We start from the raw sequence: 22,753 nt of genomic DNA, 5'->3' as shown, positions 1-22,753 counted from the left end.
TTCAATATTTATAAATCATAACAAACTGTGGACACGGAAATATGTCTGTCTGCTTTGTAACATGCAAAAGTTTCAAGTCAATGGACCATGACTAAGATAATTAACAGGACCAAATAACCTCCTTTAAATTTGAAATGAGATGTGAAAATGGTCAAACAATTGCACACCAAACAGCATTGACTAACCATAAGTGGTTCCCCTTAAATCGACCTATCATCAAAAACAATTGATCATGGCACTGTGGGCAACACAGGAAACTGCATGCCTAGAAATCATGACTTAGAAAATTCTTATGGCAAGACTAACATATGAATAAGAAAAGATATACAGAAAGCTTATATTAATACAAACTAACAAAAATGATCATTTTGACAAATATATTCTTCATTTCCTTTAAATTAGTAAACTGCTTTATCAGTAAAGGAGGATTTATTTATTTTTGTTGGTACCAATTTTCTTGGATTGAGGAAAAATTGCATTTTTGTGTATATTTGATTTTGTTGTTTTGCTAAAGTCTGCCTTTAGAAACTTTGCTCTTCATTGAACATTTAAATTTGTGGTTTATCTTTACCCATGAAATCTTTGATATCCAACAAGTAATTATGTATCAACAGTATTTAGAAAGAAATGGCCATGTTATGTACTTTTATCAAATCTGATCAGTTCCTCACCATACACCTTATTGCTATTTGTCCACCATTACTGGACATCACATAGGTTCCCGTAAAATTTTGACGTCACAATAGAAAATGTCTGAAGCCACAAAGGAAAGGTGATTGTTGTGTGACGTCAATAGTTCAAGTGTCAAAGATTCTGGGGTCAAGAGTCGCAGATTCCCATGCTGCGTTCACACGTAATTCAAATTCGATTCGCATTAACTAATTCGAATTAGTTTAGTTCGCATTCGAAACGTTTAACGTCCAAACGTAAATTCTAATTCGAATTGCAATGCGCGTCAAATTCGCTTTACTGTCCTAACGACGTTAACTTTAAATTCATATTAACAAAAACACATTTCTAATGCGAATTGGATAATGCGATTTAGCCAATTCGAATCAATTCGAATTAAAAAAGAAGAGTGTGTGAACGCGATTAGCGAATTCGATTCGCATTCCATTCCAATTCAATTCGAATTCAATGTACATGTGAACGAGGCACCAAATAGCGATAAGGTCTATTTTACCAATATACCATATTTGGTGACAAAGTAGTTATTTTCTAGCAAAAATTTGACATAGTAAATAAAGCAATGAGTGGGAAACATCAATGAAACAGAACCCAATGACACAAATAACCAAAGGCCATCTAGAGGTCAACAATAGACAGGTGTCTACACAAAATGTCAAGCTCTCAATCAAAAATTTGAAAGGTTGTGAATAAAGTTAACAGACTATTGATGAAAGAAACCCTTCACAGAACTCCACTGCAGTCCACAAACAGAAGCAATTTTTATGCACTGAAAATCCCCTTAACCCCTTCACCCCCAATCCTTCCTGTATTCTTGATTACAAAAGCCTTTCCTTTAAAGCCCATATGACCCTCCATACTTTTTTAGAACTGCCCTATCTGAACTGTATAGACAGCAGGGAGATCAATCTTGAAATTCATGGTCAAGTAAGGCCTCATACTCCAAAAAAAGTAAGACTATTGCTTATAGCATCTAAGAAACAGACCTAATTACGAAAACTGAACATTGACCAATGAACCATCAAAATGAGGTCAAGGTCAGATGTCAATAAACCCTGGTATACAATATGTACACCATGCAATCATTCGATACACCAAATATAATTATCATGTTGCTTATAGTAATGATTTTGATTTATTCCAGTCCAAGAAACAAAAAGGATTTTACCACCTTCTTAGCATTGTTTCCATGTTTCATTTCAGTCATTAGCAGAACACAAAAGAAATGAGAAGATAACCTGGATGGGGGTCCTTCATTTATTTATTCTATAATTTTTAGGTCATTTTTCTCTATACTTTAAATATTTTGCCTATTATTCTCTATACTGTACTATTGTGCCCTACTTTTCTCTAATCTTTATTTTTTGGGCCCTTTTTTTCTGCACTTTTTGTCCATTATTCTCCATACTGTAAACCCCATCCAGACCCCACAAGACTTAAAATAATGAGTCACAGGTAAAAGAGAGTGACACTGATCCAAGATTCAAGAACTTCAAAGAACTAGATTATTCCTTGACCTAACATATGCAAATAACTTTTCTTAAATAAAAAAATATTAAAAAAACAAAGATCATTAATGTCTGCAAAGACATGTAATTAAGTACTATATTGCAAACTTATTTTCCAAAAATAGAAAGAAGAAAAAAAGATCATTCATCTTTGCAAAAACATAATCTGTTAATGATGCTAAGATTTTTTATGATGTAACTTTAAGAACAATCCTTGACCTCATATGCAAATTATTGTCCATAAAAAGAACGTAAATACAATACCAAAGATCATTCATTTTTACACTAACAGAACTTTGTCCTACATTTCTTAGCTTGAACTTCTATTTACAAAAAAGGCAATCTTTGGACCTTTTATGTTAATTACCTAACCTAAAACATGTAAAAAGAACATGAAATAAGCAATCATTTCCATTCTCAATTTTAATCATCATTCATTTGTATGTAATCATAACAGACTATTTGATGAATGCTGCAATGAATTTGATAAATTCACTAAATAACAGTCCAAAAACATTATTTTAACTGTAATTATTCATTTTGACCTGCAAGAACTACAAATCCCTTAATAGTACAAATTGAGAAAAAAAAAAAGGAACCAAAATTGGCTCTTCCCAGATGTGTTGTTAAGTAATGACAGTCCTTCTTGGAGTTAAAAATTGGAAAACTGTCAAAAGTAGCAAAAATCAGTTTGGGGTTGGGATAATAAATGGTATATATATAGGCTTTAGGTATTTAAAACTATTATCCTAAATGCATAGGTAGTTGAAGAACATAAGGATGTATTATATGGCCAAGTGGTTGGTAAAAACTTGGTCACTGTTTTGTCAGTAAAAATTGGTAAAAACGAAACAAATTTTTGTCAAGGTTCACCTCTCAAGGTCATATCAAATATAAAAAAACCACCTAAAAATGACAATTTTTCAGTTTAGGTGGGTTCAATCCCACCTGCTAACGAGTCGCCTTCCATGATAGAAAAAGAAAATTCTAAAGAAACAGAAGACAAGTCATATGTTTTGCCAAATTATTCAATATTTTGATTCTGTATTAGGAATTAAGCAGGAGACATTGTTTAAAACTATCAAACTCTGGATAATGATTTCCCACAAAATATGAGGCGATAATTGGGGAAACAATTTTTAAAGTTTTCTCTAAAATAACCACAATAATTAACAGATGCTTTTAATGTATTTATTTCAAAATTTACAAGGAAAGTCAACAATACTGCTCAAATGTAATTTAGTTTTTTCACTAATGCTTTTAAATACAACAGTGCTCTGCTGAAATGTCTTGCATGCTTCAATTATCGTAATTAAACTATTTGAAAGTCTATAATAAAAAGGTTATACTACATGTATCCCATTAATTTAACAATTCATGAATGATCAATGACAATGAGGTCAAGGTCAAGTAATAGGCCAGACACATATGTACACCTTTTAATTTTACCATACACCAAGTAAAGTAAGACTATTGCTTATAGCATCTGAGAAACAGACCTAATTACGTAAACTGAATATTGACCTATGAACAATAACAATGAGGTCAAGGGTTGGATGAACCTTGCTAGATGACATGTACACCATGCAATCATTCCATATACCAAATATAATTATCATGCTGCTTCTATTATCTGAGAAACAGACATTACCATGAAAATTAAACACTGACCAATAAACAATTAAAGTCAGGTGAACTTTGTCTGACAGATGTATAGAACTTGCAAGGATCATATACTAAATATAGTTATCCTATTACTCATGACAATATAATTTTTTTTTCAAGCAGTCACTGAACCATGAAAATGAGGTTACCGTTAAGGACAATGGACATATGACAGACTGAAACTTTGTATAATAAAGTATCTGCTACCTTCTGAAATATAAAGCTTTAAACAAATAGTTTAGGCTGTTGCTATCACTGCAACAAAATTCGCAGAATGTGAGACATCGGGATTACAATCTGGCGTCTGCAGTGATAGCAACAGCCTAAACTATTATTGTCTTTATACTGCAATCTAGAATAAACTGCTTCGCTGAGCGCAGCTGGATACGCCCGCAGAGGTCCAACCCTGAACAGTTGGGGCAAAAATGGACACAATATTCAAGCTTGATACAGGTCAGAATTTGGATTGTAATTAAATATTTGACATATTATAGGTTTCTAAATAAATGTGGTCAAAGAACTTGAAATTGGTTATATGAATTGAATTTATATTCAATTAAAGACTTCTTGCTGTTGTGCAATACACTGTGCTAATGCGCAACACTTAGTAAATCTGTTGTCAGACTATAAACAAATAAAGTTTAATTAATTCTCAATTTCATATTAGAAATTTATGAAAATGTTAAGGGAGCTTACATCAATAGATATAAACAATTCACCAAAGTTTCATGAGAATTGCTGACAGCATTTTTGAGTTATTGGCCCAAAACTGGGAAATCCCCCCTTTTTTAATGAATAAAACCCCATAACTCAGAAATGATAAATGAAAAATTTATAAAATTCTAAACGGAGCTTACATCAATAGATATAAACAATTCACCAAAGTTTCATAAGAACTGCTGAAAGCATTTTTAATTTTTTGTCCGAAAACTGGAAAATCCCCCTTTTTTTATGAATAAAACCCTGCAACTCGGAAGCGTAAATCTAAAATATATAAAAATCGAAAGGGAGCTCATGTCAATAGATATAAATAATTCACCACAATTTCTTGCAAGTTTGTGAAAGCATTCTTGAGTTATTGTCATAAACTGGAAAATCCCCCTTTTTTTAATGAATAAAACCCCATAACTTGGAAACGTAAAATCTAAAATTTATAAAAAACGAAAGGGAGCTCACGTCAATAGATATAAACAATTCAACAAAGTTTTATGCAAATTGGTTAAAGTGTTTTTCAGTTAATGTCTGACATGTTGACGATGGACGGACGGACGGAGAGACGGACAACGGTATACCATAATACATCACGTAAACGGGCATATAAAAACACATTTTCAATTGTTGTTTATTGTGTTATTGTTATTTATTTGATTTAAATATTGGAAAAAATCCCCCTTTAAAAAGGCCTCACATCTGGCGGAGAAACATACAGCACAATGAAATGTACATTAATTTACCTGTTGAAACCAATCGTTGGTGATCAAATTAGTTTGAGTATGAGTATGGACTAAAATATCAACAATAAGCATAAAAGATAATGACTTATAGGTTTTAAACAAAAAATATTAACAAGTGAAATATGTTTTTCTAACAATTGTAAAAGAAACAAATTTGAGTCGTTCCACGCTTTGGTGTAAACATTGGAAACAAGGACAGGTTAAAGCGCTCGTCATGAATATTTAAATATAGTTTTGGCTCTACTATTTAAATATTCATGAGGAAAATTGATATTGGGTCAGTGACTGTATATGACATAGAAATATACAGTCAACGCATTTTGACTGCTCAAATAGAACGAGTGCAGTATAAATACTTGTAAAAATGCATGCTCCTTTTCCTCAATCTAACTGTCAGTTTTTACTGCTTATTTTGATAAAGCATATTTTAAAATAATTTGTAGGACAAAACCTTAAAGTAAATCATTCATAAAATAAAGAAGTCAAATCATGTAACTTATATAATTGTTTACATTTGTCTTAATGATAGAGTAGTTAATGGATATTTAATTACAAGAAAATTCCAAGGGGTAATTTTAAAGATTTAGGGCAATAAAGTTACTGGCCTTGCTAACAGCTAAAATTAATTCATAGTAAAAAGGTATAAATAATTTATATAAGCAAATTGTAGAAAATGTTGTTATTTAGTGGTGAATTCAGATAACCTGTATTTGAAGATCATAGAAAACATGAAAACTTAAGGATTTTCACTCCTCTGTTTCAAAATTACAAGCTTTTTAAAAGACTTTGATTTATAAATTGATACTATACATGTATATAAACAAGCATTCTGTGAGTATTGCCTGGCAATACATAGTCCCCTACCGGTTGAAAATTCCTTGTACTGGAACAAAATGCTAACTTGATCTATAACTTGTCATGGTGTAAACTATATAACAAATATCAAGTCAATATCTTCAAGCATGACAAAAAAAAATGTGGAAAATTGAATATTTGAGTGAATTTTCCAAGTCCAAGGACCATAACTCTGCACAAAATCGTCAGATTGGAACAAACTTCGAACTTGATCTGTAATTTGTCATGATTAAACAATACACCAAATATCAAATCAATATCTTCAAGCATGAAGAAAAAAGTGTGGAAAACTTATTTGCCGGACTGACGGATGGACAGACAGACAGACAGACAGACAGACAGACGGAGTGCAAACCTAAAGTCCCCTTCGACTTGTGTTCTTGTTTTTGAGATATTAAAGCAATTGAAAATTTGGCAGGAAATTATTCTCTCTAGAATTTTCATCCTTTTAACACTGGCACCTTTTTTTCTAACATAAACTATGAAAAAATAACAAAGACTTTATAAAATTTTACAAAATGACTTTTTAAACTATATATGTAATAAAATTGTTAAATGAAAAGTAGGGGTACGCAGTCAAATGATTTAATGGCACTCCATGGATACAACTAAAGGATTCCAAATATGACAAAAAGTTAAAGACATGAGTAGCGAACATTCTTAAAAAGGTGATACATGTACTAGACAATTTCAAATCACTAAAATAACTGATCATGTAATCAATTGTTTAAATAAACCCCATGAGTGTCCATAGGTAGTAATGGGTGGAAAATATATGCAGTACTAACAATACAGTTTATTTTTTTATACATTGCAGGGCAAAGCTATTGTACATTTTTTGCGCAGATGGACAAACAACCCTTAAGGATGTTCGCTCCTCATGTTTTTGATATTTTGCCAGATATTCGGAATCCTCTGGTTTTATCCATGTAGTGCCATTACAAATTTTGCCTGCTAACCCCTACTTTTCTTTTCATAATTTTGTTACATATAGTTTAAAAGGCCATTTTTGAAAATCTTATAAAATCCTTGTTATTTTTTCGTGGTTTTTGAAAGAAAAAGGGTGCAAATGTTAAACGTATGAAAAATCTAGAGAGAATTATTTCCCGCCAAATTTTCAATGGCTTATATCTCGAAAACAAGCACACGGACCCTTCATTTTTTTCTGCTCTTCTAGTTTTTTATTTATATACTATAAATTTACAACAGTCTTTTAAAAGGCTTGTTATTGAAACAGAGTAGCGAACATCCTTAAAGCCTATCTATATACCTTTTATTGTAGCTTGTAATTGATAAGGAACAAGCGTAATCATGATTGGTAAGAGTGAAGATTAGGTCAGAAGACAAGGTCATAATGTCGGTGCAATAATTCAGTTTTTATCTTTTGATACAGATCTTGAAACCAAAAATGCAACTCATGTTATTGTCTATTTGACACATTTCCCGTTTCCATTCTCAATTCTATTACCTGGTAATAGAACATTAAACAACAACTACAGTAAGACATCATTAAATTGTCCAGATAGTCAATATTCTGTAGAAAACACTTTTGAATTGGCAAACATTTAGCTAAGTGCTGACAATTTGTTACATTCACCACATTTATAGCACAATATTTGATTGGTTGATGATGATGATGATGGATGGCTGTTTAACATTTGATTGGTTGACTGATGGGGGTACATTCACAAACCTATTCAGGACATATATGTAAAATCTTCTGTTTCTACTATACCGGTAATCAGTTTTTAATCAACTTTTAGCAAGTCATGAAATCTATTTATAGTTTAACAGAAAGCTACATTATTATAATTTTAAAACTGTTATCTGTTTAATATCTGATAAATTTGTGAAAGTTACCGAGATATCTCTTAATCATAAAAAAACTTCTGTCAAAGTTTCATAAAATTCTATAAAAGTTTGGTGTTTCAAAACTTTAACCCTAGACTGTATCTATATGATAATTGCAAACTTAAAAGTCCCTTAACTCTAGAAAAGCAAATCCTAATATTTTCAAAATCGAAATGGAGAATATTCATCAAACCCAACAACAGAAAAAATACAAGTGAACCAACACCTGAAGTGGTGATTGTGCGGTAGGGTTCAAATTTTGTAGTAAGTTGATCCAAGTGTACTATTTTAGTAGTGTGTGACATATATGCATGATATGAAAAACTAAGCTATTACAATAAAAAGAATATTTATCTAACCACATAAATGGATAATGACAAATCTCACTGGCCTTGTTCAGTAGTTAATCGATCTGAAAATAAACCTTGTACTACATAAAAATTCATCAGACTTTCAAAGTTAAGCATGGATCCTATGACTGTGTAATAATTTGTATACCTATTTTTTTTCATAAAATCAAGAACGATTGATAAAAACACTTATCAGAGCATAAAGTCCAAAATAAATTTGTAAAAACAACTATCAAAGTACCTTTGAGTTAATGCATAACATTTGAGGAAAGTGTAATTACTGTTAAACATTAGAAAATTGGTCAGTTGTTCATGAATAAAGTCACATAACTCTGGAATTACAAAAGTGACAATCATGAATAAAGTTTCATTACTCTCGAATGAAGAAAAATAGAAATCTTCAAAATTGAAATGGAGCTATCTTTCATCAATCTTAATGAGGGGTTAAATTTTCCTCAGAATTTGTTAATGCAAAATGAGTAACGATATAAAGTGTAGACATACATATGGATGGACAACTCCATGGACATATCATTTTAAGTCTGAGAGCACTGGGTGTATAAAACTGAAGAAAAAAAACTTTCAAAATTTTGCTCTGTCCTTCAATCATGATAAAGCATCTGTCCAAATTTTGTTTAATATCGATATTATTTGACAATGTTTATGATTATTAATAATGTCTGAAAACTTTAACCATAGACTATATTTAAATTTAATACATAAAATTTAAACTGAAAACAGTCAATTTATCAGTAAAAAAAACTCTCCAAAGATGTCAGGCTTATAATTTTGTACACCAGAAGTGCATTCTATCTAAAAAAAGACCCATCAGTGAGGCAGGAACAAAAAAAGTTAAAAGGTCATATAAAGTACGGAGTTGAAAAGTATATAGGACCCACAATGCTGAAAGGTTTTGCCGAGGTATTCTGTTCCACATATAAAATATGGAAAAATGAAAAAAGTATTTCAAACCTTTACTCTGGATATTGTCTTTTGATGATCATGTAAAAGGTTTGCTCCAATTTCATAAAATTCCATGAAGGTTTGACAAAGAAGTTGAATAGTTGATGTTGCAAAATACTTTAACCACAGACTGAGTGTAGGAGCAGTATGTTTAGCTTCTGTGACTTTCTACTTACCAATATTGATTCCTACTACTATCAGATTTTAAAAGATGACTTTTGTAAAACCCTGATCAAAATTGACCACTAGCAAGAAAATAAGTAAACAGATGAGTGACCTCTGCTATAAAGGGTCATAACTCATAAAACAACTACTGTGGATTTTTTTATTGTTTGTTGGATGCCAATTTTTGTCTGTTTAATTATCACAAATTTTATTATTATACTTCATGTCAATATGCCAGATTTTGATTGGTTAATACGAGGGATACAATTTACTCTATTCTATGGTAAATACTCTATTACCCTTTACGGAGACGCTTGATCAAGTGTGCGCTTTATTAAATACGACTCTATCCTATGGCAAATACTCTATTACCCTTCACGGAGATGCTTGATCAAGTGTGCGCTTTATTAAATACGGATGGTTGTTATGTACAAGACGTCATAGTTTATTACTTTGAATTTGAAATTTAATCGACTGTAATAACAGAACATTCAGTATGATAAATTAAATAACACATTAATAACAGAACATTCAGTATAATAAATTAAATAACACATATCTTCGCCTCAGTTGACAATGTTTTCTTGGGGTAACAATCTGCTCTATCACCCTCTAAGCTATGTGTTATTTATATAATGTTCAACTAAATATAAATTTCTTATAGGATTGTATGCAAACTTTGGCATGACTGTAGAAATCAAGTATCAAAGAAAATATTATTTTTCTTCAATCTCCAAAAATTGGTACTTGTACCCCGTTAATAAATGAATCTACTGTATAAGCCTACCTTCTAAAAGAATTTCAGCTTGTCCTATAGGTATTGTGTAATCCCCTGATGGAACCTCTTCTATAGCAGATCTGTACAATATTTTAGGTTCAAAGAATATACAAGGGTTCTGGTCTCTAATACATGATAATAGTAAACCTTTGGCCTGATGGGGTCCTCTAGGGATCACAACCTACAGAAAAAGGTTAAAGGTTACATAGAATATACAAGAGTTCTGGTCTGTACTACATGCTAATAGTATACCTTTGGCTTGGTGGGGTCCTCTAGAGATCACAACCTACAGAAAAAGGTTAAAGGTTACATAGAATATACAAGGGTTCTGGTCTGTACTACATGCTAATAGTAAACCTTTGGCTTGGTGGGGTCCTCTAGGGATCACAACCTATAGAAAAAGGTTAAAGATTACATAAAATATACAAGGGTTCTGGTCTCTAATTATAATACATGATATTAGTAAATCTTTGGCTTGGTGAGGTCCTCTAATGATCACGACCTATAGAAAAAGGTTTAAGGTAGCAAAAATTTACAGTGAAAGCTTTTTGCATTTTCATGTTTGCTGGAATCTTGGTTCTGCTTATGTTACAATTAAAATATGACATCTAATACAGTCGACCCCACTTAAGCGCATACTGCTTAATTGCATAATTTGGTTAATTGCATAATTTTCTCCTGCACAAAACCATTTCCCTTTCATCTACTGTTAAATTATCCGGTTATCTGAATAGCCTAACAAGTGGCCTTTTGGTTAATTGCATAGAAAATAATCGCCAGCTAGATATGCTTAGTTAAAACTCCTATAAATTGTGAAAAACATGATATAATTTTTTTGGGAGCAATCAAAGGGAGGGGTGACCTGTGTATACCCTCTACACCCCCTGGATCTGCCACTGATTTTTATGCATTATTATCTGCTTTTAATACCATATCATACGTCTTTAAAGCAGATAATAATGCATCAAAATCAGTGGCAGATCCAGGGGGCGTAGAGGGTATACCCGGGTAACCCCTCCCTTTGATTGCTCCCAAAATAAAATTATATCATGTTTTTCACAATTCATAGGATTTTTCAGAATAAAATCATCCAAAACATTTTGTATATAATCCAATTTATGGAATAATGCCCCTTTTCAAAAATCCTGGATCCGCCCCTGAAAATCAAGTATTTAAAAAACTAGGTTTTCTGCTTATAGCTAAAAAAAAATAAGCACATAGGGAACCCCAATTTTTTTCTTTTGAAATTTCGCATGAACTGCTTCAATAATGTTATATCAAAATTGCAAGAAAAATTCAACAGTAGATGTTTAACTGTATGCATTTGTAGTAGCAAGAATATTGTCAACAGCATTATATTAACAATAACTGTATATTCAACATATTGTTATCACATTTGACCTTATTTTAGGGACTTACCTGAAGGCATTAAACCATCTATGGACTTTTTAAATAAACTGTTGACACAGAGATATGTCTCGCCTGTCAGCATAAAATTCAGAAAAAGACGATCTGATGGGTAGCAACATTGCTAATTAATTCAAAGTCACTGGACCAGCTAGTGGATAGGGCCTCAAAATGGTTGACAAACTGAGATGTACAGACAGCAATGTAACTTTTAGAAAATATTGTCTATTATAAGTAGTTCCTATCAAACTAACTTAACCAGAAAACTTAACATTGAAAATTGTTAATTGATTAAAAGTCACTGACCTTGAAATAGTCATCAAACTAATATGTACTGATAGTAATGCAACTTTATAGAAAATATCATTGATCTATCGCATGTAGTTCATATCAAACTAACTTAATTAGAAAACTTAACATTGAAAATGGCTAATTAATTGAAAGTCACTGGACCATGGCCTAGGGCGCAGGGCCTCAAAATAGTCATCAAACTGATATGTACTGATAGCAATGCAACTTCACACAAAATATCATTGATATATCATCAGTAGTTCCTAGCAATCTAACTTAAGCAGAAAACTTAACAATGAAAATGGCTTAACAATTCAAAGTCATTGGAACATGGCCTAGGGGGCAGGGCCTCAAAATAGTTTTCAAACTGATATGTACTGACAGTTATGCAACTTCAAACAAAATATCATTGATCTATCACAAGTAGTTTCTATCCAAATAACTTAAGCAGAAAACTTAACAATGAAAATGGCTAAACAATTCAAAGTCATTGGACCATGGCCTAGGGGGCAGGGCCTCAAAATAGTTGTCAAACTGATATGTACTGACAGTTATGCAACTTCATACAAAATATCAATGATCTATCACAAGTAGTTTCTATTAAACTAACTTAAGCAGAAAACTTAACAATTGTTGACGGCGTCACAGCAGTCGTTGCCAAAAAAACAATCCCTATGTCTCGCTTTCCGCGAATTTTGTCGCAGGCGAGACAAAAAGGGAGACTATATCTATTACTATTTGAAAGTAGTGCTTCATCTCAAAATAACCATTTAATCTTATTTCTACTTGGAGATATATGTACAGTTTAAGGAGGTCAAATAAAAGTTTTTCTGCATAAATATTGCTTTTTTTTAAGATTTAAGTGCCATAACTCTGTAACCACAAAAGTGAAAATGGTCAAAGTATAGACACTCTGACCAACATTCACCCATTGGGAAATTTAACGTAAATGGCTCTACTCGACTTAATGCATAACAAGAATGTGTCCAAAGTACACGGATGCCCCACTCATACTATCATTTCCTATGTTCAGTGGACCGTGAAATTGGGGTCAAAACTCTAATTTGGCATTAAAATTAGAAAGATCATATCATAGGGAACATGTGTTGTAAGTTTCAAGTTGATTGGACTTCAACTTCATCAAAAACTACTGTGACCAAAAACTTTAACCTGAAGCGGGACAGACGGATGGGTGGATGAACAGACGGACAAACGAACGGACACACAGACCGAAAAACATAATGCCCCTCTACTACCGTAGGTGGGGCATAAAAAGATGGTCAATTGTATACCATAATATATTGGTCAACAACAATGGAATAAAAAGAAAGACTCAACAATTCACAGCTCCACAACATATCAATCTATAGATAAATAGCTTACTTTTATACCAGGTATATGAGCAAAGAAAGCTTCAGGACTTTGTGAGTGATACAATGCTCCATGTCCTACAGCTCCTGTTGGGGCTCTGATTGTAAGTTTTCCACAGTCATATATATTACCCGTCCTATAACGGAACTTTGCAGCTTCATTTGTTATCTGAAAAAAAATATGCAAATATGACAAAGAAAAACCTAATAAAAACCTTAACAGATGTTAAATATGAGTCAGTTGTTTTTTCTTCCATCAAACATGCAATTTTCAAATGAGTTTAAAATGTCTACCTTGAAGTTCTTAGTCCATGATGTTCTATTTTTGTCAAGAAAAAAGATGTTTGAAAAATACATTAGAAATTAAACAAGAATTTCATAATGTAATACCAAAAGTGTATAAAAATAAATATTGAGATATAGACTGAGGTTCCAGGAAATTTTCTTTAAATACTTAATATAGGAAAAGGTCAGAGGAGGTCCAAAATATCAAAGAGGGGGATGACACACTTTTTGGATGTGGGATAAGGGGGTAAAAAGAGTGGGATCTGGGAAAAAGGGCTTTTGGGATGTGGGATAAGGGGTAAAAAAGAGTGGGATAAGGGGGTAAAAAAGAGTGGGATCAGGAAAAAATAATAGACCAATATGAAAAAAAAATGATAAAATTTGACATTTAAGGGATATAACTCCTATAAGAAGTGGTCTCGGACAGTCTTGACTTAAACGAACAGCAGGTAGATCTCAACATTCTGGACTTTTCAGCCCCTGTCAAATTTTCTCTATTCATAGTGGTTTTCAAGATAATAGACAAAACTTGCATTTTACCCCTATGTTCTATTTTTAGCCATGTCGGATTGTCGGCCATCTTGGTTGACAGGCGGGGTCATAGGACACATTTTTAAAACTAGATACCCGAATAATGATTGTGGCCAAATTTGGCCAAGTAGTTTCAGAGGAGAAGATTTTTGTAAAAGTAAACGGTCAGTGTTCTCCCCAGGGCCTTTTAGCATCATGGTAATGTGATGCTATAAATCTTAAATGTGATGCTATATTTCTTAAATGTGATGCTATCTGAATTGGTTTTCTTATAGATTATGTTATGGATGTGATGCTATCATTTTTACAAACTAGATGGTATTTCAAATTTCTCTGTTTATCAGGATTCTATAGACACATTTTTCAAGATCTGACCTAATTATCATGTGCGCTGCCATTTATCTATCACGTGGTGCCGCAGCCATAGCACTAATGATAGATAACGCACGTGCTTTAATGACAACAATATCGATCTTTTGTTTACAATTTGTTTTTCACTATTTTCCTTTTCGTTTTATGATGGAGAGTGAAAATAAATACAAAACAGGTGGTGGGAACTAATGTTCAGTTCATGGTTGTTCCAATAATCGAAAAAAAATAACTTTGTGGAAGAAATCAATGTGTGAATTACATGGTGAAATGCACGACCATTGTCCCTGTTTAATTCCTTACAGACTACATGTAATGCCATCCAAGGAATCGATAAGGCTTGAGTGGATAAAAGCTTTAAATCGGAAAGATCTTCCGAAAAACGTATATGTATGCTCTGAACATTTTATTGACAGAAAACCTACAGATCGGAATCCTTCCCCTAAGTTAAAGATGGGGTATGAAAACAAGACAACTCCCGGTAAAAGAAAAATTTTAAAGCATCAGTTGACAGTGAAAAAAAGAAAACTAGAAGATGGTGATTCCGATTCCGATAGAATTGGACACTACTTTAGAAAGTGAACCAGGCACAAGTACGTCGTCTGAAAAACTACCGGAGGCTATTTGTAGTTTTAATGTTTAAGCTTCATCTACTGCTGGTACACAATATCTTGAATCGGACTTCTTACCGCAGACAGGTCACACCAGGAACATATATATTGACGTTAGATATACTGTTCCCAGTCACACCTAAGGGAAAGAATGGACCGATTTTCAGACTCGATTTTCTCAAACAAATATAGTTTTAACGGAAGAAAAGGGAGTTCAAAGTAAATCTGATGGAGCAACTTTGTCTGCTGCACAAAATTTAATAACAGACAATGACGCTTTATTGTATACAGGGGTCACAAAAGAGGTCTTTTTCACGCTGGTGAAATGTATTACTCCTTTCAATACATTTAGTTTTCAATTAGAGGTAGCAGATCAATTACTCCTTGTGCTCATGAGACTTAAGTTAAATTTAATTTTTGACGATCTATGCAGATTTGGAATATCAAGTGGTTTAGCTTGCAAAATATTTAATTCGTGGATTCCTGTGTTGGCAGATAAGTTAAAGTCCTTGATAGTGTGGCTCCCTAGAGAAGTAATAAGAGACTGTTGTCCCGAATCATTTAGGGAAAATTATCCAAGAACTACATGTATTATTGACTGTGCTGAAACATTTATCCAGAGGCCAACTAATTTAAGGAGTAGGGGTGAAACGTACAGCAATTACAAGTCCCATAATACAGCTAAATATTTAGTTGGAATATCCCCACATGGACAAATTATGTTAATATCCAAAGCTTTTGGTGGTCGTGCTAGTGACAAATTTATAGTAGAAAAAAGTGGATTCATGAATTACTTGCTTCCAGGAGACGAGATTATCAATGGCAGATCAATAGACGACTTATTGATTCCATTGCGTGTTAAGCTGAACATTCCAGCGTTCACAAAAAACAAACCTCAGTTAAGTGCAGAGGATATGACAACCACAAGAAGGATTGCCAGAGTATGAATACATGTCGAAAGGGTTATTTGACGACTCAAGGTCTTCAAAATTCTAAGTGGGACTGTGCCTGAACCATCCTTAAAACTATTTTATGACATTTTACTTGTATGCTCTGCTTTAGTTAATTTACGGTCAGATCTGATCAGAGATACTTATGAAAGTGATGAGTGAAATTTGTTTGTTATTTTACTTTTTCTTGTTTAAGCAGGATTATAATACACTGTACATGCCAGGGGCAGATCCAGCAATTATTAAATGGGGTAGGGGGGGGGGGGCGGTTCCAACCATATGTCCCCATTCTAAAGCATTGATAGTCCAAAAAAATGGGGGTTCCAACCACCGGAATCACACCCACCCCCCACTGGATCTGCCACTGCATGTACATGTAAGTCGTTGAAGATCACCCATTACAGTATGTAATTGCTATAGACTCTAAATGATTTAGAGGTTGACGTACAATGTATTATAATTGTATTATATTATATATCCATTGATTGATGGTTGCTTAGCGTCCAGTGACAAATAGTTTATGCATATACAGGATGACATATATACATGTATTGAATAGACATCTGTTTATTGTTTAAGCCTGTGTGTTTCCTTCTAGACGTTTTTGGTTGTTTTATGGATTCCCTCTATTTAATTTACCTTGGTGTTTTTCTTTTGTTTTGTAAAACTTATTGTGTAATTGGATGCCTGTCACATTGATATATACATTGTACCCCACATCTCCTCTTATTCATAATTTATGATAAAACTTTCATGGCAATACATCAATTAAAGAGTAAAAATATCAGTTGGGGATATTTACATGAAAACATTTAACTTGGACACCTTTATATATCAATAAGTGGTTTCATGATAAACCTTTTAAGATTTTTTACTCTTTAACATCAATGTAATGGGATGAAATTGTTACAACTGACAAGCAATTTAAATGTCCTTAAAAATAACAAAGGGTCCTTTGTGATAAGCCAGACCACACAACTATGTGGAGAATCAGTAGTAGCTAATTAAGACACAACATGGTATTAACTTCGTAAATATTACTTAACACAGTTAAGGGCAGTTAATTGACATATGACTGATTGAAAAATGTAAACAAACTACAAGTTCAACTAATGGCTCCCTTCTATCATTATCTGAACCAAACTATACACATGTGTAAATTTATCCTGCCCTAAGAGATGCAGAAAGACTGATTTTTAGGGATTTTTTTTTTTGGTTTTAAACAAATAAAACAATTTTCAATACAAATTTATTTCCTTGAAAATTTCTGGCATTGAACTTTTAACTTCACTATACATGATGATCTTAACTTTTATATATAGTTCTTGTTACGATTGAATGCTTTGTTTACGTTTTTATCATTACTGTAATGGCGGATGGTATTTTAGAGCGCCAAGCAGCGACGATCATTACTACGGGTGATAATTGAAAAAAACGTGTCTATATGAAATATCTGTGGAGAACACTGACGGTCGTCGACGACGGGCACCAAGTGATGAGAAAATAAAAAATAGGGATGTTGGAAATAAAAAAAAAAAAGCAGGATTTTGGAAATGAGCACCCCCTTGTTACCCCCTCATCAAACAAAATTCAAAATTTCGAATAGCAAACATCCTTATGTGATAATCAATTTTTCCTTTGAACTATCCAACCCACCAATAGGCATAGTTCTTTCAATTATGAAGTATTTATGACATACTATAAAGATGAACCAGTGCAATTCCCAGCATAAGTAGCAAAAGTATGCCAAAACAAGCCCAGAAAGAACCTTTGATAGAAATAAAAAACATTCGACCATAAAAAAAAAATTCTATATAAAGGGAGATAATTCAATGTAATCAAACAAGAAAAGTATTTAAAAGACTGTTTTTTATTTCTTAACTTCATGTTTATTATCCATTGTATAAATTTTTGTCATATATTCAAGTGTAATATACAAAATTACTGACTTTTTTGAAAATTAAAAAAAAAAACATATTTTTTATACTTTGTGTAAAAAAGGCTTTAAAATTAAGTATTCAAATGTGTAATAATCAAAATATTTTGACAAAAATTGTAAGAGTTTCTGTGGAATCCTGCATCTGTAATTGCAGCTGTCAAGTTAAAAGCGAAAAAAACATGATATACGACATAACAAACGATCAATTTTTGGCTTAAGATTTTTTGTGAAAAGAACACCTGCTGTCTAAGTTACGAAGGTTTGGCGAAGTTATAATGTAAAAAAATTCCCAGACTTATTTAAGTATTAGATACATCTTGAGGGCGTTAACCCGAACGTTTTGTAGCTTATTTACACCTAGATATTGTCATAGTTTTCAATAATTTAGAAGGGGTCTTTCAGCGATTTGTTCACATGACATTGAAAAGCATGGTTAACATGATTAATGCAGGGTATCCAATTGCATTTAACGACATCTTGGTGTTAATAATAAATTAATAGCTGCATAACAAATCCTAAGTCTATTTATCAGTAAAATATGGAAAGATGAAAAAAATATATAATTTTGCTTCAGACATTATCTGACATTAAAAAAAACCTCTACACAAAGTTTTATTTAATTCTATTAAGGTTTGACAAAGTTTTTTTTGTCAAAACAACTTTAACCCCACACTGTATGTGTTTAGTTAAAAAAAACAACAAAAAAACAACCCTGCAAACATGTTTAACCCCACCACATTTAGTATGTGCCTGTCCCAAGTCAGGAGCCTGTAATTAAGTGGATGTCGTTTATTGCTGTATATCATATTTGTTTTTTCGTTCATAAATCAGACGGTTAAATTTCTCTTTTCTGGACCTTTTGATAGCTTGCTTTGTGGTATGCATTTTGCTTATTACTGAAGGCCATATAGTTGCTAACTTCTACATTATTTGATATCTGGAGAAGAGTTGTCTCTTTGGCAATCATACTATATCTTCTTATTTTTGTAAGTCCATTTTTTAGTAAAATACAGAAAAATAAAAAAAACATGTCCTTTGATCAGACATAAATAAAAACTTAATGTACACATTTTGTAAATTCCAAGCAGGTTTGATAAAGTTATAAATGTCTTAAACAACTATCTTTTACCTCAGACTGAAACTAGATATTGACAATGAGGATTGATTGTAATAAAATAGTAATAATGCTATATCTCACTTTCATAACAAAATTTTGAAGGTTCAACGAAAAATTCGTCACATACCGGTAAGTGATTCACTATAAAACAAGGTGATTATTCAGGTGATTATATGCATTAACACTGATTAACAGCCCTGTCACATTAACACTGATTAACAACCCTGTCACATTAACACTGATTAACAACCCTGTCACATTAACACTGATTAACAAACCTGTCACATTAACACTGATTAACAAACCTGTCACATTAACACTGATTAACAACCCTGTCAGAGAGTATCAACCACAATAACAGTGTTCATTGTGAAAAATCACTACAAAGAGATATTTTGAGCTGAATCATCTCGAGTACACTGTATAAATGCATGAAGAGTAGAAGCTATATAGTACCTTCTTTATCTTTTAATACAAAAAGTCTCTTATTTATGTACCTATTACTGTGGATTCATTTATTTTCATCGGTACCAATTTTCATGGATTGAGGAAAACTTTCATTTTCATGGATTTGTTATTCTTGGTTTTGCCAAAGTCTGCACTCAACCTTCTAGAAAATTTGTAATTCATTGAATTAACTTTGTGGGTTCACCTGTACGCATGAAATCCACGAAAATTGGTATTCAACGAACAATATTAGTAATGAATCCATAGTAACTCAAATTTCTTTTATTAAATACCTGATCAAAAGCTGGGAAAATATAATCAGCAAACTGTATCTCTGCAATGGCTGTAGAACCCATTGCAGCTACTCCTATACCAAAAGCTACAATACCTTGCTCACTTAAGGGTGTGTTAAACACTCTATCACGACCTGTAGACAAATTATAATGAAAACAAACATTACATCATTCTCATCTGTCAAAAATTAACTCTGATTATCTCCCCTTACCCTATTAAAATAAGCAGTAAAAATAAGGTGAAGACCACCAGACAGTGAGGGGTCCCTTAAAAATGCTTTTGGATCTGGATCCTAAAGAAAGAGCTCATGATCCAATTTGAAAGCATAATTGTAATGTAAATTTAGATATCTAAGCAAATGCCATTTTTGAAAAACATTTATTGACCTCTAGATGATTTTTTTTTTATTTTGTAGCTACACCTATGCCAAGTGCTACAATACCTTGCTCACTTAAGGGTGTGTTAAACACTCTATCACAACCTGTAGACACAAATTATAATGAAAGAAAACATGACATCATTCTCATTGTTGGGTTGATGTCTGAAAAATGCTTTCGTTTCTAGATTCTAAAGACAGAGCTCTGGAACCAATTTGAAAGCATCACAATGATAATTTTGTCTTTTTGAGCAAATGACAATTTGGAGACCATTAGCTGAACTCTAAATATCTTTTTTTTTAAATTTATGTTGTTGGGTTGATGTCTGACTGTATATATTCAACATCTCCTTTTCTAATAAGGGTTTACATCATATTTGTTTTTCTCTGTTCATGTGCTGTTGTTGTTTTACATTTAAATCAGCCAGTTGGTTTTCTTGTTTGAATTGTTTCACATTTTATCATGTTGGGGCCTTTTATAGCTTGCTCTGCCCTGTGGAATTTGCTCATGATGAGGGCCATATGGTGACTTCTTGTTGCTAACATCTGTGTCACTTGTTCTCATGGTGGATAGTTGTTTCATTGGCTTTCATACCACATCTCCTTATTTTATATTGTTAATTTGAAATTTGAAGTATTTGCTATTTCCAGGTAACTTAATTCCTGGTCTCATTTTTAGCTCCTATCAAGATTACTATAAATTAGTATTTCATCAAGAAACTGAATTCATAGTATATCCTTAAACACAAAATCCAATAAAATAAGTATCAAACCAATATTAATTTATCTGCTGTATAAAATTGTCACATGTACATGATGTACAAAATGTACATATAAATTTGTTTTACTTGGCAGTATTTTGCTTAGTTAATATCAATTTATATTGGTAAATTTCTTGATTGCAGAGTTAATTTCATACTTATTTTTGTATGGTAAATGTGTTTTTTTTCCTAAATATATTAACTTGCCATATCTATCCTTTAATTCCACACTACATCTAAATACCCCACCAAATGCGACATCTTCTCCAAACAACACTAAAAAAAATATATTCAAATCAATTATCTAATAAATGTCAGAAGCAAGGTTCTCAATAAGAATTTTTGAAGGCAAGTCCAGCCTGTCCAGGACTCGTAATTTTTGGCCATGGCGAGTTCAGCAGTAAGAAGATGAAATTTTATTACTACATTATTTATTTCTTCAGTTTGCACGTCGTGCAAGGAAATGACATTTTTTTAAATATTTTTTTCTGCTTTCAAAACTTTTGGCTCTGAGCAATCAAGTTGAAAGTTAATCCAAAAACAGAGGTGGTATATTTGGTGAATACAGAGATTCAGAATGTTTTCTCCTTGTTACAATGCATTAAGTTAGTAGGGTTATCTCCCTTACCTGCTGATGGATCTGTAGATAAAGCAATATCTAAAGCATTGTTTATGGCTTGTACTAAATTCATACGGGTTGTCTCCCCTGAAATGATAAAGAAAAAGATTCAAAGATACAGCATTATAAGAGTTGAATGTTTTTTTTTCATTATGTGTCCAAAAAAATATTCTAAAGAAAAAAAAAAAAAAAATGAATTGCACACTGGGCTCCTTCCTAGTAAATTCTACAGCTGACCTGATTGTGAAATAAGAAAAATGCTCTTTAAAGCTTGTATCAAATTTAAATCTGACAAATATACTTACAATCATGGCCAGTAATGTCAAGTAAATTATACTACAAGCAACTTCAAGAATAATAAACTTGTTTAAGTATTGACTCTGACTGACATACATGTATATACAGGGGGTCTCATTGGGGGGGGGGGGGGGGGGGGGGGGGGGGGGGGGGGGGGGGGGGGGGGGGGGGGGAGGTGGATAGGGTCTGTAATTTCAGTGTCCAATCCAACTTTGTTTCCCTTTTTCACGCCAAATAATTTGAATTTTCAGAATCACGCTTAAAAAAAATCAGCCAATCCCTTATCACGCTTACATCCCAATGAGACCACTATACATGTACATGTATCTCACGAGTTATTGAATTATTTATCTATATGAAATGCTGAAAAAATATGCCGTTGACATTCCAGCATAGCAATGTAATCTGAGGTTAACACTGTTAACTTAACAGGCATGCATAGTAATTGTTGTAGTTCCCCCTTTTTTGTTTATATTTTTCATGATTTAGCAGGTGCCCTTTCCAAGTTCATGTCTACTAAGTAAGCATAGGAGTTACCGTGTGCAGCAGAGATAGTGTCAGGAACATATTGTACTGACACACATCTATGTACTGATAAGGAAGTCTGTAAATTCTTTTTTAAAAACCTTGCATTCTGCAAACACCGCAGAAACTTCCAGGACATAGTGTTACTTCTGACTCTAGATACAGGAAGTTGATCTAAGGGCGATAACTCTAATATTTATTCAGAAACTTCCTCTTTTCTGGGGTTCCCCACCTAAAGATTAGATTTCGAAGCTACATTTAGTTAACCATTTAATTAATCTTCCTTGT

General features: G+C 32.6%; 1 protein-coding gene across 2 annotated transcripts in view; it reads right to left on the bottom strand.

Moving 5' to 3' along the window:
* The window catches only part of LOC127726678 (2-oxoisovalerate dehydrogenase subunit beta, mitochondrial-like), a 33,483-nt gene extending 10,864 nt beyond the window's left edge, over positions 1 to 22,619 (bottom strand). Inside the window, exons 1-7 of one of the 2 annotated variants that reach the window (XM_052234127.1) lie at positions 22,478 to 22,619; positions 21,653 to 21,730; positions 21,232 to 21,300; positions 19,887 to 20,020; positions 13,358 to 13,513; positions 10,634 to 10,667; positions 10,286 to 10,423 (exon numbers count right to left, since the gene is read on the bottom strand). In XM_052234127.1, coding sequence (XP_052090087.1) covers positions 10,286 to 10,423; positions 10,634 to 10,667; positions 13,358 to 13,513; positions 19,887 to 20,020; positions 21,232 to 21,300; positions 21,653 to 21,730; positions 22,478 to 22,604 — 736 coding nt within the window. In that variant the 5' untranslated portion in view covers positions 22,605 to 22,619. Of the gene's footprint in view, positions 1 to 10,285; positions 10,458 to 10,633; positions 10,668 to 13,357; positions 13,514 to 19,886; positions 20,021 to 21,231; positions 21,301 to 21,652; positions 21,731 to 22,477 lie in introns of both variants that reach the window. The other variant, XM_052234126.1, reaches the window with a different exon arrangement.
* Between the last annotated feature and the right edge of the window lie 134 nt (positions 22,620 to 22,753).

This window comes from Mytilus californianus, unplaced genomic scaffold (genome assembly GCF_021869535.1).
Source record: "Mytilus californianus isolate M0D057914Y unplaced genomic scaffold, xbMytCali1.0.p SCAF_18, whole genome shotgun sequence".
In the NCBI taxonomy this organism is placed as follows: domain Eukaryota; kingdom Metazoa; phylum Mollusca; class Bivalvia; order Mytilida; family Mytilidae; genus Mytilus; species Mytilus californianus.
The sequence above is the reverse complement of the archived record's forward strand: the minus strand, read 5'-3'. Positions and strand labels throughout refer to the sequence as shown.